At 44.3% G+C, this 15780-nt stretch overlaps 2 protein-coding genes across 2 annotated transcripts; both read left to right on the forward strand.

Moving 5' to 3' along the window:
* The first annotated feature begins 1480 nt into the window (after positions 1 to 1480).
* LOC147972069 (uncharacterized) lies at positions 1481 to 12118 on the forward strand. Its single transcript, XM_087522925.1, has 6 exons — positions 1481 to 1512; position 2145; positions 2206 to 2456; positions 3008 to 3272; positions 3361 to 3388; positions 11973 to 12118. The coding sequence occupies exons 1-6, from the start codon at positions 1481 to 1483 to the stop codon at positions 12116 to 12118; spliced, it is 723 nt and encodes a 240-aa protein (XP_087379051.1).
* Positions 12119 to 14473: 2355 nt separating this feature from the next.
* Positions 14474 to 15511, forward strand: LOC147972070 (uncharacterized). Its single transcript, XM_087522926.1, has one exon. It carries the CDS (start codon positions 14474 to 14476, stop codon positions 15509 to 15511), a length of 1038 nt encoding a protein of 345 aa, XP_087379052.1.
* The last annotated feature ends 269 nt before the right edge of the window (positions 15512 to 15780 follow it).

Below are 15780 nucleotides of genomic sequence, written 5' to 3' on the forward strand. Positions count from 1 at the left end.
CAGGGAAGGTTATAGAACCTTTACAAAACAAGTGCAAAACAGACTTATAGAATAACTGTGTTGCGCGGGTTAGGGGAATACATGGTTATCCAGGGACGTGGAGTAACTGGTCACGAGCACAGATGTGCTCGATATCCCGTGCGTTCGCTGCTGTGTGGGGATCTGGGTTGATTCTTTATACGGTGGGCTAAGAATTGCTGGTAAATGGGCACTGTGTGGGAATACGTATGTGGCAGACCTGGGAAGTGGGCCAGTTCAGGACGGCCGTCAACTGGTGACGGGCTGAGCCGTGGCCCAGTTTCACCTACGTCCGTCTGATCCGTGGCTCCGATAAATCTCTTTCGTTCAGAGGGCGGCAGTCTCGAACGGAATGCAGTTCTAGTATCTTCTTCCTCAACTCGGCCGCCATTTTTGGTAACTGACGAAGGAGAGATATAGTGACGGAGAACAGGTGGCCGACGCGCAAAATGGAGTTCCTCGTGCAGCCAATCATGAGGTATGTCAGTCAGATGCATTTTTTGTCCACCGTAGCGTGCGATTTGAAGAGTGGAGCTCAGGCGGCTGAGGTTTTCTATGCTTTCTCCGCCACAGATCCACTCTGATTGAGGAGGTCGGAAGATTCGCCGACGGATGGTACTAGGCGAACGTTTGTGCAGGTGGCACCGCAGGAGGCCACGGGTGTGAGCGGCGAAGAGCAGATCTACCGGGTGTGGAGCGGCGGCAATCGACGGGGAAGATGGATCCCTAGGATCTTGGTCGGAATAAGAGGTGAGGGGAACTGGATTTAAATCGATCAGTGCTATGAGGAATTTCAGTAACCTATTTTCAAGCTGTGTATGGCCGTGCAGTGTTGTTGACTGAATTGTTTGCGGCAGTAGATAGCCAATGCACCTTGTCGATTTAAGATTAGTAGACACAGCACTGCAATTATAATATAGCTGGGGAGGCCGTACTAAACTCTAGAACTGAGCAGTGGAGCCATTTTTATAGATTTTGAGAGCACATTAAGTATACTATGTACATAACAAAACTCTGTAGATCCATGACAGTAGTCGACAGGCAGTTAATTAAACATTCATTTAAAATGGTGCAAAATGTGGAATCTGCAGTTGGAAATGGAAATGCTGTAGATGCTATTTAGTTTGTCCTATGTTTTGTCCTGCTGCATATAAGACGAATGAAATGAGTGTAGAAGGTCGATGTAAAAATATAGCATAAATGAGAAACAATGCAAAGTGGTTTCAAATGGATGATTGACGGCACCGAGTTGTATGGTTCTATGTGGTCATGAAAATAGGCCTAGAGCATATGGAGAGTCTGCAAAACTCGAAAACGCTAGATAAAAACTACGTGCAGCTGATTCCATAAGATTTTTGGGAATGCATAGGTCCTGACACGAGTAATCTCGAGTGCAGGGTGAGGATCGGTGCTACTGCCCCCGGAAGGACGCCTTGAGGCATCAGAATTGTCCACCGGGAAGATGAACCTGCAGGCACTTGGTTGGGCTAAGAGGTGCATCCTCATTAATCTCTGTGTGTAGTTTTCAATTTTTCGCTGGCATGGAGCAGGTTTGCATGAATAGGTTTGGGCATCTGGTAATTTTCTTAGGCTGAGTTCTGGTGGGCATGATGGTGTATAATGGATTATCAGATGTAGATCCCCTAGTAAACTTGTGTGGATGAAGCATTAAATTTTTGAGAGAGAAGTTAACCATGATCCTGGACACCTGTAGTGAATAGGGCATTGGTATTTTGCAAGACAGTTGGGAATGTTTCGGCATTTAATTATCGACACAAAAAATAGAGAAGTATAATGTTGAACCTGATGCAATTCTCTGTTGATCTTCGGAAATGAGCAAGTGCTACCTGTAATGAAGTTTATTAGTAATTTGATGGCTGAAGATAGACCAGTCTCCTGCAAGTTTTAATATATGTAGCTAGAATTCCGGGTACATGGCCTGTGGAATTATAGTGTGATATAATTAGCAATGGATTGTCAGATGTAAATCCGTAGTCTAAACTGGTATGAATGCAGCGTTTAATTTTTGAGAGAAAAGTTAACCATGATCATGGACACGTGTAGTGAATAGTGCATTCGTATTTTGCAGGCATATCTATCTCCTCTGTGGTAGATGGCGAATCCAGGGTGTTCTAGTCTCTAATTTGTTGACTCATCTCTTTTTTTGTGGCCATGGTTGTGTGCAAGTTTCTGTTTGTTGAGGAGGTGGATGAGAGCGCGGCTCCAATGGATCCGGTTGTCATGGTTTCGCTCCCGGGCGCCGTCCAGGCGACAGCAACATGCAAGGGGGCTGGTAGTTCGCCAGCGCTGGCCATGAGTGTGGACGCACAGATCTGCGAGGAGGGAAGGGGCGGGAAGGATAGATGCGAGTCGTCACTGCAGGTATCGGAAATGTCCATTGGTAAGATGACACCGCTGCTACCTGGATGGGCTAAGATGTCAGTCAGCTCGAATCCCTTTTGCGGTTTTCCATTTACTGCACTTTGAAAATTGATATAGTTGCGAAGTTTACAATTGCAAGCAGAGTGTGACAGTGGATTAGATGGGGGTCGCATCAAAATGATGTAGGATTAGAAAAATTGTTAGGCCTCTCAATGGTTATAATGTGCATTATGGGCATGAATCAACTGGTACAGTCAGCCCATTTTGGGTGTGGTTTTCATGGGGTTCCAGGTACAAGACATTGAAAATAGAAACATTCTATTGTTGGTGCTTGTGAGCGGCGGAAAATGCATATGAAAGATCATTATTGTGGGACGGTTTTAGTTCTTTTCGTGTTTCCTAAGATGGGCTAGGTGTAATTGCTGTTCGATGTGGCTGTTTGGTTCGGAAAATGTGGTTAGTTGTTAGATTTAAATTTTAATAGCTGCATTTATGAGGCTGTTGGATTGGGAAATGTCTGCATCTCTTGGATTTAATCCCTGTTTCATGGGGATGTTGGGTTTGGAAGTGTGGCACAATTCCTAAGGCATGGGCACTGCAATTGCAGGGTGAGGATAGGCACGGCCGCTCGTTGCAGGAAACCATGCTCGTCGTGTGTGACTGCATTTGAGAAAATTGTAAGGGGGTATGCAGAGAACCCTTCTAAGAACGTCATTGTGCCAATTCTGGGCGCAAGCTTTGATTCGCTAGGAGAAGCTTATGATTTCTGCAACCTTTATTCCTGGGAGAGAGGATTTGGAATAAGGTACAAGAAGAGTAGAGTGAATGTCGAGAGGATGAAGGGCATGCAGGAGATCGTGTGCGGGTGCTCGGTATGTGCCGTCGGCAGCCAGCATAAATTCTTTTCTATTCCTTTTTCTTGTGGGGAATTTATGCACACGCTGTGAAATTTTCTTGCAGGGGAAGGCTGGCGTGGAGAACACTAGGTCCTGCTGAAGGAAATATGCCCTAGAGGCAATAATAAAGTTATTATTTATTTCCTTATTTCATGATAAATGTTTATTATTCATGCTAGAATTGTATTAACCGGAAACATAATACATGTGTGAATACATAGACAAACAGAGTGTCACTAGTATGCCTCTACTTGATTAGCTCGTTAATCAAAGATGGTTATGTTTCCTAACCATAGACAAAGAGTTGTTATTTGATTAACGAGGTCACATCATTAGTTGAATGATCTGATTGACATGACCCATTCCATTAGCTTAGCACCCGATTGTTTAGTATGTTGCTATTGCTTTCTTCATGACTTATACATGTTCCTATGACTATGAGATTATGCAACTCCCGTTTACCGGAGGAACACTTTGGGTGCTACCAAACGTCACAACGTAACTGGGTGATTATAAAGGAGCATTACAGGTGTCTCCAAAGGTAGATGTTGGGTTGGCGTATTTCGAGATTAGGATTTGTCACTCCGATTGTCGGAGAGGTATCTCTGGGCCCTCTCGGTAATGCACATCACATAAGCCTTGCAAGCATTGCAACTAAAGAGTTAGTTGCGAGATGATGTATTACAGAACGAGTAAAGAGACTTGCCGGTAACGAGATTGAACTAGGTATTGGATACCGATGATCGAATCTCGGGCAAGTAACATACCGATGACAAAGGGAACAACGTATGTTGTTATGCGGTCTGACCGATAAAGATCTTCGTAGAATATGTAGGAGCCAATATGGGCATCCAGGTCCCGCTATTGGTTATTGACCGGAGACGTGTCTCGGTCATGTCTACATTGTTCTTGAACCCGTAGGGTCCGCACGCTTAAGGTTACGATGACAGTTATATTATGAGTTTATGCATTTTGATGTACCGAAGGTTGTTCGGAGTCCTGGATGTGATCACGGACATGACGAGGAGTCTCGAAATGGTCGAGACGTAAAGATTGATATATTGGAAGCCTATGTTTGGATATCGGAAGTGTTCCGGGTGAAATCGGGATTTTACCGGATTACCGGGAACCCCCCGGGAGCCATATGGGCCTTATTGGGCTTTAGTGGAAAAGTGAAAGGGGCTGCCCATGGTGGGCTGCGCGCCTCCCCCCCTCCCCTAGTCCAACTAGGACTAGGAGAGGTGGCCGGCCACCTATCTCTCTCTTTCCCACTTGGGAATCCTATTTGGAATAGGATTGGGGGGGGGAGTCCTACTCCCGGTAGGAGTAGGACTCCTCCTGCGCCTCCATAGGGCTGGCCGCACCCCTCCCCCTTGGCTCCTTTATATACGGAGGCAGGGGGCACCTCTAGACACAAGTTGATCCACGTGATCTATTCCTTAGCCGTGTGCGGTGCCCCCTGCCACCATATACCTCGATAATACTGTAGCGGAGTTTAGGCGAAGCCCTGCTGCTGTAGTACATCAAGATCGTCACCACGCCGTCGTGCTGACGGAACTCTTCCCCGACACTTTGCTGGATCAGAGTCCGGGGATCGTCATCGAGCTGAACGTGTGCTCGAACTCGGAGGTGCCGTAGTTTCGGTGCTTGATCGGTTGGATCGTGAAGACGTACGACTACTTCCTCTACATCGTGTCATCGCTTCCGCAGTCGGTCTGCGTTGGGTACGTAGACAACACTCTCCCCTCGTTGCTATGCATCACATGATCTTGCGTGTGCGTAGGAAATTTTTTGAAATTACTGCGTTCCCCAACAGTGGCATCCGAGCCTAGGTTATTTATGTTGATGTTATATGCATGAGTAGAACACAAGTGAGTTGTGGGCGATATAAGTCATACTGCCTACCAGCATGTCATACTTTGGTTTGGCGGCATTGTTGTACGAGACGACCCGGACCAACCTTACGCATACGCTTACGCGAGACCGGTTCCCTCGACGTGCTTTGCACATAGATGGCTTGCGGGCGACTGTCTCTCCAACTTTAGTTGAACCGAGTGTGACTACGCCCGGTCCTTGCGAAGGTTAAAACGGAGTCTATTTGACAAACTATCGTTGTGGTTTTGATGCGTAGGTAAGATTGGTTCTTGCTTAAGCCCGTAGCAGCCACGTAAAACTTGCAACAACAAAATAGAGGACGTCTAACTTGTTTTTGCAGGGCATGTTGTGATGTGATATGGTCAAAACGTGATGAGATATAAGTTGTTGTATGAGATGATCATGTTTTGTTGAAGTTATCGGCAAATGGCAAAAGCCTTATGGTTGTCTCTTTATTGCATAAGATGCAAGCGCCAAATAATTGCTTTACTTTATCGCTATGCGATAGCAATAGTTGCAAGAGCAATAGTTGGCGAGACGACCATGTGACGACATATTGATATAGATCAAGATGATGGAGATCATGGTGTCATGCCGGTGACGATGGAAATCATGACGATGCTTTGGAGATGGAGATCAAAGGCACAAGATGATGATGGCCATGTCATGTCACATATTTTGATTGCATGTGATGTTTATCTTTTATACATCTTATTTTTCTTAGTTTGACGGTAGCATTATAAGATGATCTCTCACTAAATTATCAAGAAGTGTTCTCCCTGAGTATGCACCGTTACCAAAGTTCGTCGTGCCCAGACACCACGTGATGATCGGGTGTGATAAGCTCTACGTCCATCTACAACGGGTGCAAGCCAGTTTTTGCACACGCAGAATACTCGGGTTATACTTGACGAGCCTAGCATATGCAGATATGGCCTCGGAACACGGAGACCGAAAGGTCAAGCGTGAATCATATAGTAGATATGATCAACATAATGATGTTCACCATTGAAGACTAATCCATCTCACGTGATGATCGGACATGGTTTAGTTGATTTGGATCACGTAATCACTTAGAAGATTAGAGGGATGTCTATCTAAGTGGGAGTTCTTAAGTAATATGATTAATTGAACTTTAATTTATCATGAACTTAGTCCTGGTAGTATTAGCATATCTATGTTGTAGACCAATAGCTCGCGTTGTTGTTTTCATATGTTTATTTTGATATGTTCCTAGAGAAAATTGTGTTGAAAGATGTTAGTAGCAATGATGCGGATTGGATCCGTGATCTGAGGTTTATCCTCATTGCTGCACAGAAGAATTATGTCCTTGATGCACCGCTAGGTGACGGACCTATTGCAGGAGCAGATACAGACGTTATGAACGTTTGGTTAGCTCAATATGATGACTACTTGATAGTTTAAGTGCACCATGCTTAACGGCTTAGAATCGGGACTTCAAAGACGTTTTGAACGTCATGGACCATATGAGATGTTCCAGGAGTTGAAGTTAATATTTCAAGCAAATACCCGAGTTGAGAGATATGAAGTCTCCAACAAGTTCTATAGCTAAAAGATGGAGGAGAATCGCTCAACTAGTGAGCATGTGCTCAGATTGTCTGGGTACTACAATCGCTTGAATCAAGTGGGAGTTAATCTTCCAGATAAGATAGTGATTGACAGAATTCTCTAGTCACCATCACCAAGTTAGTAGAACTTCGTGATGAACTATAATATGCAAGGGATAACGGAAACAACTCCCAAGCTCTTCGTGATGATGAAATCAATGAAGGTAGAAATCAAGAAAAACATCAAGTGTTGATGGTTGATAAGACCACTAGTTTCAAGAAAAGGGCAAAGGGAAGAAGGGGAACTTCAAGAATAACGGCAAGCAAGTTGCTGCTCAAGTGAAGAAGCCCAAGTCTGGTCCTAAGCCTGAGACTAAGTGCTTCTACTGCAAAGGGACTGGTCATTGGAAGCGGAACCACCCCAAGTGATTGGCGGATAAGAAGGATGGCAAAGTGAACATAAGTATATTTGATATACATGTTATTGATGTGTACTTTACTAGTGTTTATAGCAAACCCTAAGTATTTGATACTAGTTCAGTTGCTAAGATTAGTAACTCGAAACGGGAGTTGCAGAATAAACAGAGACTAGTTAAGGGTGAAGTGACGATGTGTGTTGGAAGTGGTTCCAAGATTGATATGATCATCATCGCACACTCCCTATAATTTCGGGATTAGTGTTGAACCTAAATAAGTGTTATTTGGTGTTTGCGTTGAGCATGAATATGATTTGATCATGTTTATTGTAATACGGTTATTCATTTAAAGTAAAAGAATAAATTGTTGTTCTGTTTACATGAATAAAACTTTATATGGTTACACACCCAATGAAAATAGTTCATTGGATCTCGATCTTAGTGATACACATATTCATAATATTGAAACCAAAAGATGTGAAGTTAATAATGATAGTGCAACTTATTTGTGGCACTGCCGTTTAGGTCATATTGGTGTAAAGCGCATGAAGAAACTCCATGCTGATGGGATTTTGGAATCACTTGATTATGAATCACTTGATGCTTGCGAACCATGCCTTATGGGTAAGATGACTAAAACGCCGTTCTCCGGAACAATGGAGCAAGCAACAGATTTGTTGGAAATCATACATACTGATGTATATGGTCCGATGAATATTAAGGCTTACAACAGGTATCATTATTTTCTGACCTTCACAAGATGATTTGAGCAGATATGGGGATATCTACTTGATGAAACATAAGTCTGAAACATTTGAACAGTTCAAAGAATTTCAGAGTGAAGTGGAAAATCATCGTGACAAGAAAATAAAAGTTTCTACGATATGATCGCAGAGGTAAAATATTTGAGTTACGAGTTTGGTCTTCAGTTAAAACAATGTGAAATAGTTTCACTACTCACGCCACCTGAAACACCACAGCATAATGGTGTGTCCGAACGTCATAACCGTACTTTATTGGATATAGTGCAATCTATGATGTCTCTTACCGATCTACCACTATCATTTTGGGGTTATGCATTAAAGACAGCTACATTCACGTTAAATAGGGCACCATCTAAATCCGTTGAGACGACGCCTTATGAACTGTGGTTTGGCAAGAAACCAAAGTTGTCGTTTCTTTAAAGTTTGAGGTTGCAATGCTTATGTGAAAAAGTTTCAACCTGATAAGCTAAAAACCCAAATCAGAGAAGTGCGTCTTCATAGGATACCCAAAGGAAACAGTTGGGTACACCTTCTATCACAGATCCAAAGGCAAGACATTCGTTGCTGAGAATGGATACTTTCTAGAGAAGGAGATTCTCTCGAAAGAAGTGAGTGGAAGGAAAGTAGAAAACTTGATAAGGTAATTGTACCTTCTCCCTTATTGGAAAGTAGTTCATCACAGAAATCTGTTCCTGTGACTACTACACCAATTAGTGAGGAAGCTAATGATGATGATCATGTAACTTCAGATCAAGTTACTACTAAATCTCGTAGGTAAACCAGAGTGAGATCCGCACCAAAGTGGTACGGTAATCCTATTTTGGAGGTCATGTTACTTGACCATGACGAACCTACGAACTATGAGGAAGCGATGATGAGCCCAGATTCTGATAAATGGTTTGAGGCCATGAAATCTGAGATATGATCCATGTATGAGAACAAAGTATGGACTTTGGTTGACTTGCCCGATGATCGGCAAGCAATTGAGAATAAATGGATCTTCAAGAGGAAGACGGACGCTGATAGTAGTGTTACTATCTACAAAGCTAGAATTGTCGCAAAAAAGGTTTTCGACAAGTTCAAGGTGTTGAATACGATGAGAGTTTCTCACTCGTATCTATGCTTAAGTCTGTCCGAATCATGTTAGCAATTGCCGCATTTTATGAAATCTGGCAAATGGATAAACAAAACTGCATTCCTTAATAGAGTTATTAAAGAAGAGTTGTATATGATACAACCAGAAGGTTTTGTCAATCCTAAAGGTGCTAACAAAATATGCAAGCTCCAGCGATCCATCTATGGACTGGTGCAAGCATCTCGGAGTTGGAATATACGCTTTGATAAGTTGATCAAAGCATATAGTTTTATACAGACTTGCGGTGAAGCCTGTATTTACAAGAAAGTGAGTGGGAGCACTATAGCATTTCTGATAAGTATATGTGAATGACATATTGTTGATCGGAAATAATGTAGAATTATTCTGTAAAGCATAAAGGAGTGTTTGAAAGGAGTTTTTTTTCAAGGAAAGACCTCGGTGAAGCTGCTTACATATTGAGTATCAAGATCTATAGAGATAGATCAAGACACTTGATAAGTTTTTTCAATGAGTACATACCTTGACAAGATTTTGAAGTAGTTCAAAATGAAGCAGTCAAAGAAAGAGTTCTTGCCTGTATTACAAGGTGTGAAGTTGAGTAAGACTCAAAGCCCGACCACGGCAGAAGATAGAAAGAGAATGAAAGTCATTCCCTATGCCTTGGCCATAGGTTCTATAAAGTATGTCATGCTGTGTACCAGATCTATTGTATACCCTGCATTGATTTGGCAAGGGAGTACAATAGTGATCTAGGAGTAGATCACTGAACAGCGGTCAGAATTATCCTTAGTGAAATAAGGATATGTTTCTCGATTATGGACGTGACAAAAAGGTTCGTCGTAAAGGGTTACGCCGATGCAAGTTTTGACACTAATCTAGATGACTCTAAGTCTCGGTCTAGATACATATTGAAAGTGGGAGCAATTAGCTAGAGTAGCTCCATGCAGAGCATTGTTGACATAGAAATTTGCAAAATACTTACGGATCTGAATATAACAGACCCGGTGACTAAAATTATCTCACAAGCAAAACATGATCACACCTTAGTACTCCTTGGGTGTTAATCACATAGCGATGTGAACTAGATTACTGAATCTAGTAAACCCTTTGGGTGTTGGTCACATGGCGATGTGAACTATGGGTGTTAATCACATGATGATGTGAACTATCGATGTTAATCACATGGTGATGTGATCTAGATTATTGACTCTAGTGCAAGTGGGAGACTGAAGGAAATATGCCCTAGAGGCAATAATAAAGTTATTATTTATTTCCTTATTTCATGATAAATGTTTATTATTCATGCTAGAATTGTATTAACCGGAAACATAATACATGTGTGAATACATAGACAAACAGAGTGTCACTAGTATGCCTCTACTTGACTAGCTCGTTAATCAAAGATGGTTATGTTTCCTAACCATAGACAAAGAGTTGTTATTTGATTAACGAGGTCACATCATTAGTTGAATGATCTGATTGACATGACCCATTCCATTAGCTTAGCACCCGATCGTTTAGTATGTTGCTATTGCTTTCTTCATGACTTATACATGTTCCTATGACTATGAGATTATGCAACTCCCGTTTACCGGAGGAACACTTTGGGTGCTACCAAACATCACAACGTAACTGGGTGATTATAAAGGAGCATTACAGGTGTCTCCAAAGGTAGATGTTGGGTTGGCGTATTTCGAGATTAGGATTTGTCACTCCGATTGTCGGAGAGGTATCTCTGGGCCCTCTCGGTAATGCACATCACATAAGCCTTGCAAGCATTGCAACTAAAGAGTTAGTTGCGAGATGATGTATTACAGAACGAGTAAAGAGACTTGCCGGTAACGAGATTGAACTAGGTATTGGATACCGACGATCGAATCTCGGGCAAGTAACATACCGATGACAAAGGGAACAACGTATGTTGTTATGCGGTCTGACCGATAAAGATCTTCGTAGAATATGTAGGAGCCAATATGGGCATCCAGGTCCCGCTATTGGTTATTGACCGGAGACGTGTCTCGGTCATGTCTACATTGTTCTCGAACCCGTAGGGTCCGCACGCTTAAGGTTACGATGACAGTTATATTATGAGTTTATGCATTTTGATGTACCGAAGGTTGTTCGGAGTCCTGGATGTGATCACGGACATGACGAGGAGTCTCGAAATGGTCGAGACGTAAAGATTGATATATTGGAAGCCTATGTTTGGATATCGGAAGTGTTCCGGGTGAAATCGGGATTTTACCGGATTACCGGGAGGTTACCGGAACCCCCCGGGAGCCATAAGGGCCTTATTGGGCTTTAGTGGAAAAGTGAAAGGGGCTGCCCATGGTGGGCTGCGCGCCTCCCCCCCTCCCCTAGTCCAACTAGGACTAGGAGAGGTGGCCGGCCACCTATCTCTCTCTTTCCCACTTGGGAATCCTATTTGGAATAGGATTGGGGGGGGGGAGTCCTACTCCCGGTAGGAGTAGGACTCCTCCTGCGCCTCCATAGGGCTGGCCGCACCCCTCCCCCTTGGCTCCTTTATATACGGAGGCAGGGGGCACCTCTAGACACAAGTTGATCCACGTGATCTATTCCTTAGCCGTGTGCGGTGCCCCCTGCCACCATATACCTCGATAATACTGTAGCGGAGTTTAGGCGAAGCCCTGCTGCTGTAGTACATCAAGATCGTCACCACGCCGTCGTGCTGACGGAACTCTTCCCCGACACTTTGCTGGATCGGAGTCCGGGGATCGTCATCGAGCTGAACGTGTGCTCGAACTCGGAGGTGCCGTAGTTTCGGTGCTTGATCGGTTGGATCGTGAAGACGTACGACTACTTCCTCTACATCGTGTCATCGCTTCCGCAGTCGGTCTGCGTTGGGTACGTAGACAACACTCTCCCCCTTGTTGCTATGCATCACATGATCTTGCGTGTGCGTAGGAAATTTTTTGAAATTACTACGTTCCCCAACACCTGCCGGTGTGAGTGTCATGCGCTGATCAGATTACTCAGATCAGAGGACAATGAGTGGTACATCGTTCAGCACAGGAGAAGCACATCCACTCTCTCTAGCCAAATTTTGGCAGAAGATTCATTGGCCATCCCACAAACACATTGATGTGTACAGTCGTGAGTTGTGACTTGATCAAGCAGGTGAGGCAGAACAATGTCAACCTTGCAAAAAATGTACAACATTGTTGGGAGTTTTTTCGGGTCAATGAAGAATGTGCCGTTTATGAAGAGGTCTCTGAAAAATCTATGTGGAAAGATTAGCTAGGAGCAGGCGAATGACGATGTGAGGAAGACAATGGAAGTGTTTGCTGGATTGGGGGCAAAGGATCCACACTTTACATACCATGTGCAGGCAGACAAAGAGGGTCGGATAAAGAACTTGATGTGAGCGAATGGCAGCAGCAGGCTGAAGTACAGTTTCTTTGGTGATATAGTGATGTTTGATACAATGTACCGGACTAACCTTTACGACATGCCCTTAAGACTTTTTGTTGGGGTTAACAACAATTTTCAGAGTATTATACTGGCTGGTGTACTGGTATGCGACGAGACTGAGGAAAGTTTTGAGTGTGTCTTTTCAGATTTTCTACAGATGATGAGAGGCGTGGCGCCGAAGACAATACTCATTGGTAATATGGCTTGTTTGATGATGTAAGATGATAACCTTATGATTCTTTGAGGATGAACTGATTAACTTGCTTATGTCATGATTGCAGACAAGAATCGGACGATGAATTGCATAAAAGAACAACATGTTTGGACATGGGTGATGTCCAGGGAGCAACCTCGGAAGTCTGCGAGGTGTAAGAATTGCGGGGTTGAGGGCCATAGGAGAAACACCTGCACTAAGGCAATGGAGATGAGGTTAGCAAATGTGGGATGCTGGAGTGTAGTGCTAGGCCCGACGGGCTGTTTTTTGTTAGTTGTAAACCTGTTATGTTGTGTTGTGGATTATTTTAGATTTTGTGTTGCACTCGTTGGCAGGCTGAACTGCAGTTAAAAAATCTAGCATTATTTCAGTAATTAAATGCCCATGGTGCGAATGATGGCTGTTGTCGTAGTTAGCTGCTTGATCTTACTGATTCTTGCAATTTGTATGTTGAATCCTTGGGGTGATCTTGCTTATTTTTGCAGTATGGTTTGTTCTGTTGAATGATCTGGTCATTCAGATCTGGGATGGCGGCGCTGTGAAAGAATCTTGCTTTTTTTAAAGGTAATAATGAAAACATCTTGCTGTGTGGAGGGGGTGGAGAAAAATAAAGGGGCAAACGACGCCCGTCATTACGTCTGAGCTGTGGCCCAGAACGGTGTCCCGCGTCTGAGCCTTCCCGTGTTAGACGGCAACCGTCCCATTGATTGCGATAGTTGGTGGGCCATGGCCCGAAATTTGTGCACATATACTAACTGGAATACCCTGACACATACAGTGGACTGGTGTGGATCTAGATGCCAACGGGCGATTCAGATAACGGGCGCATCTGTGATCGAGCTCAGAATAGCACTTCCGGTTATCCAGCCACTATGTCTATATATAACCGGTGCTGATTTTAATAGGGCGCCTAAAAGGCGGTGTATTTGGCCGGCCCAGTACTCAAGCATTATTTTGACTGTTTTGCATTGGCTTCTTCGGGAGGGCTTTTTACCAGTTTTTTTTCTTTTTATTATTATCTTTTGTTCTTGGTTTTCTTCTGTCTTCACATTGTTCATTTGTTTCATTAGGTTTACATCGTTTTTCTTCTTTTTTTTTTTCAATACATTACTACCTTTCTCACACACAATGTACATTCTTCATATACATCAAGATTTTTTTATACATCTTTATAATTTTAAAAATAGACAATTAACATTTTAAAAATAATTTTTTTCGTGTCTAAAAGTTTTGTATACACCAAGAACATTTTTTGTACACATTTAGCAACTTTCCAATACATGATTAAGATTTTTTGAAAACATTTGATTTCTACTTTTGTCATGCACATTATACATTCTTGTATACGTATGAACAATTATTTTTGTACATGTTTACCATTTTATAAATACCTTTTTCATATACATTGTACATTTTTCGTGTACAGAAGGAACAATTAGGTCCTAATGAAAACGTCCGTAAGTAATATAATTTTCGGCGACGAGAGAGTATCTCAGAGTACTCGCGCGGTTCCGCATCCTGAAAGGTGTCGGGAGAAAATGAAGCCATGGTCGTGATGAATCAAGCTAAGCTTGAGATGCAAGCAACCAAATCCAAAGCTTGTACTGAACTGACTCGGACTGCATTCCGATTTCTTCCCGGATCACAAATGAACACGGCTTCGATCACATCACGGATCACTTCACTAGTTAAAAGGCCTTCGATCCCATCTACAGCGCCCATCCAATCTTCCCCATCGTCTCCTCTCCTCCACCGCGCGCTTCCAATCGCCTCTTCCGGCCCTTACCACAGCGACCGCCGTCCGCTGTTCCCATGGAGGTTGCCCACCGGAACCGGGAGCCCTTCTGCGTCATGTCCGGCCGGAAGCGCCCGCTGGAGACCCTTCGCCAGCGGTTCCAAGCAGAGCTCGTCGTGGCCCGTCGCCTCCTCGCCGAGGCGGCCGCCGTGCTTCCAGCCTCGGCCCCGTCAGCTCCCCGCGTGCGCGTCAAGGACAGTCGTCCAGCCGAGGAGCCGCCAGCCAAGAAGAGGAAGGCGTCCCATGCCGTTCCCGTGAGGAAGATGACGTCCAAGGAGCGGAGCCAACTCTACGCGGACCTCACCAAGCTAGCCAAGCTCTCTGAATCTCATGTGCTCCCTGCTCATATCCTGGAGCTGTTGAAGAAGCAGAGCCGCCGCGGCATCTGCGACGATTACATCGAGATCGAGATGAACGCCGTCCAAGACAAGGCCCTTGTGGAGATGCAGAAGCAGCTGGACAAGTTCGTTCGAGAGAGGGCGAATCCGTCCACGCATCAGCACAAGAACATGATGGCCGAGGAGGAGGACGAAGACGTTGACATCGTCGGCGGCGTCTCCCCTTTGCCGATCAGGCCGACACCAGTGCAGCTTGTAGACATCTGCAGCGAGGCCTCACCTCTGAAGAATCTTGGCGAAGATGCAACCATCAGCGGCAGCAACGGTTTGGTTTCTGGTTCTTCTCACCAGAGCATCGACAGTCCAGCTCCGGCAGAGCTCGCTGCCAACACTAGGCCTCCAACACGCGACCTCATCGCCCGTGCCAGCGAGATTCTGGAAAGGCGGCGAAATGAGGCGACGTCCCGGGCGAGGGAGAAGGCCCGTCAGCAAGTGCTCGAGATGGAGAGGACGGCAATGTTCAACGAGAGCCTAGACGAGGACGTGAAGGTGCTCGGCATCGATCAGTACAACACGGCGAGGTCGAACAACTTGTTGCGACAGATGGGACTCTTCCCGAAGGACAAGGCTGACGACGACGACGACCTGAAGCAGCAGCAGCAGCCGCAGCGTCAAAGCTTCCAAGAAGATTTAGAGGAAGGGGAGATTCGGCTGTGATCGTCGTGGCTAGCAAACAAAGCTTGTAGTTCTCTTCTGCTGCTGAACGTAGTAATTCTGATGATGATAGCTGAGACTTAATGCTGTTCTTGAGGCCTCAGAGTAGGCGTGTAAGCATGATTGATTGAGAAAGTTGTGTCTCTGTTTAGTCATGACCTCTTATCTAGACCATATTTGGAAGTACACGATCGATTATACAGAGTATCAGCTAAATTACTTTGTGGTGCTGCATTGTGTAAACTAGATGACACCCCGTGCATTGCTGCGGG

This window comes from Triticum urartu, chromosome 5A (genome assembly GCF_056163025.1).
Source record: "Triticum urartu cultivar PI428250 chromosome 5A, HENAU_Tu73, whole genome shotgun sequence".
NCBI lineage: Eukaryota > Viridiplantae > Streptophyta > Magnoliopsida > Poales > Poaceae > Triticum > Triticum urartu.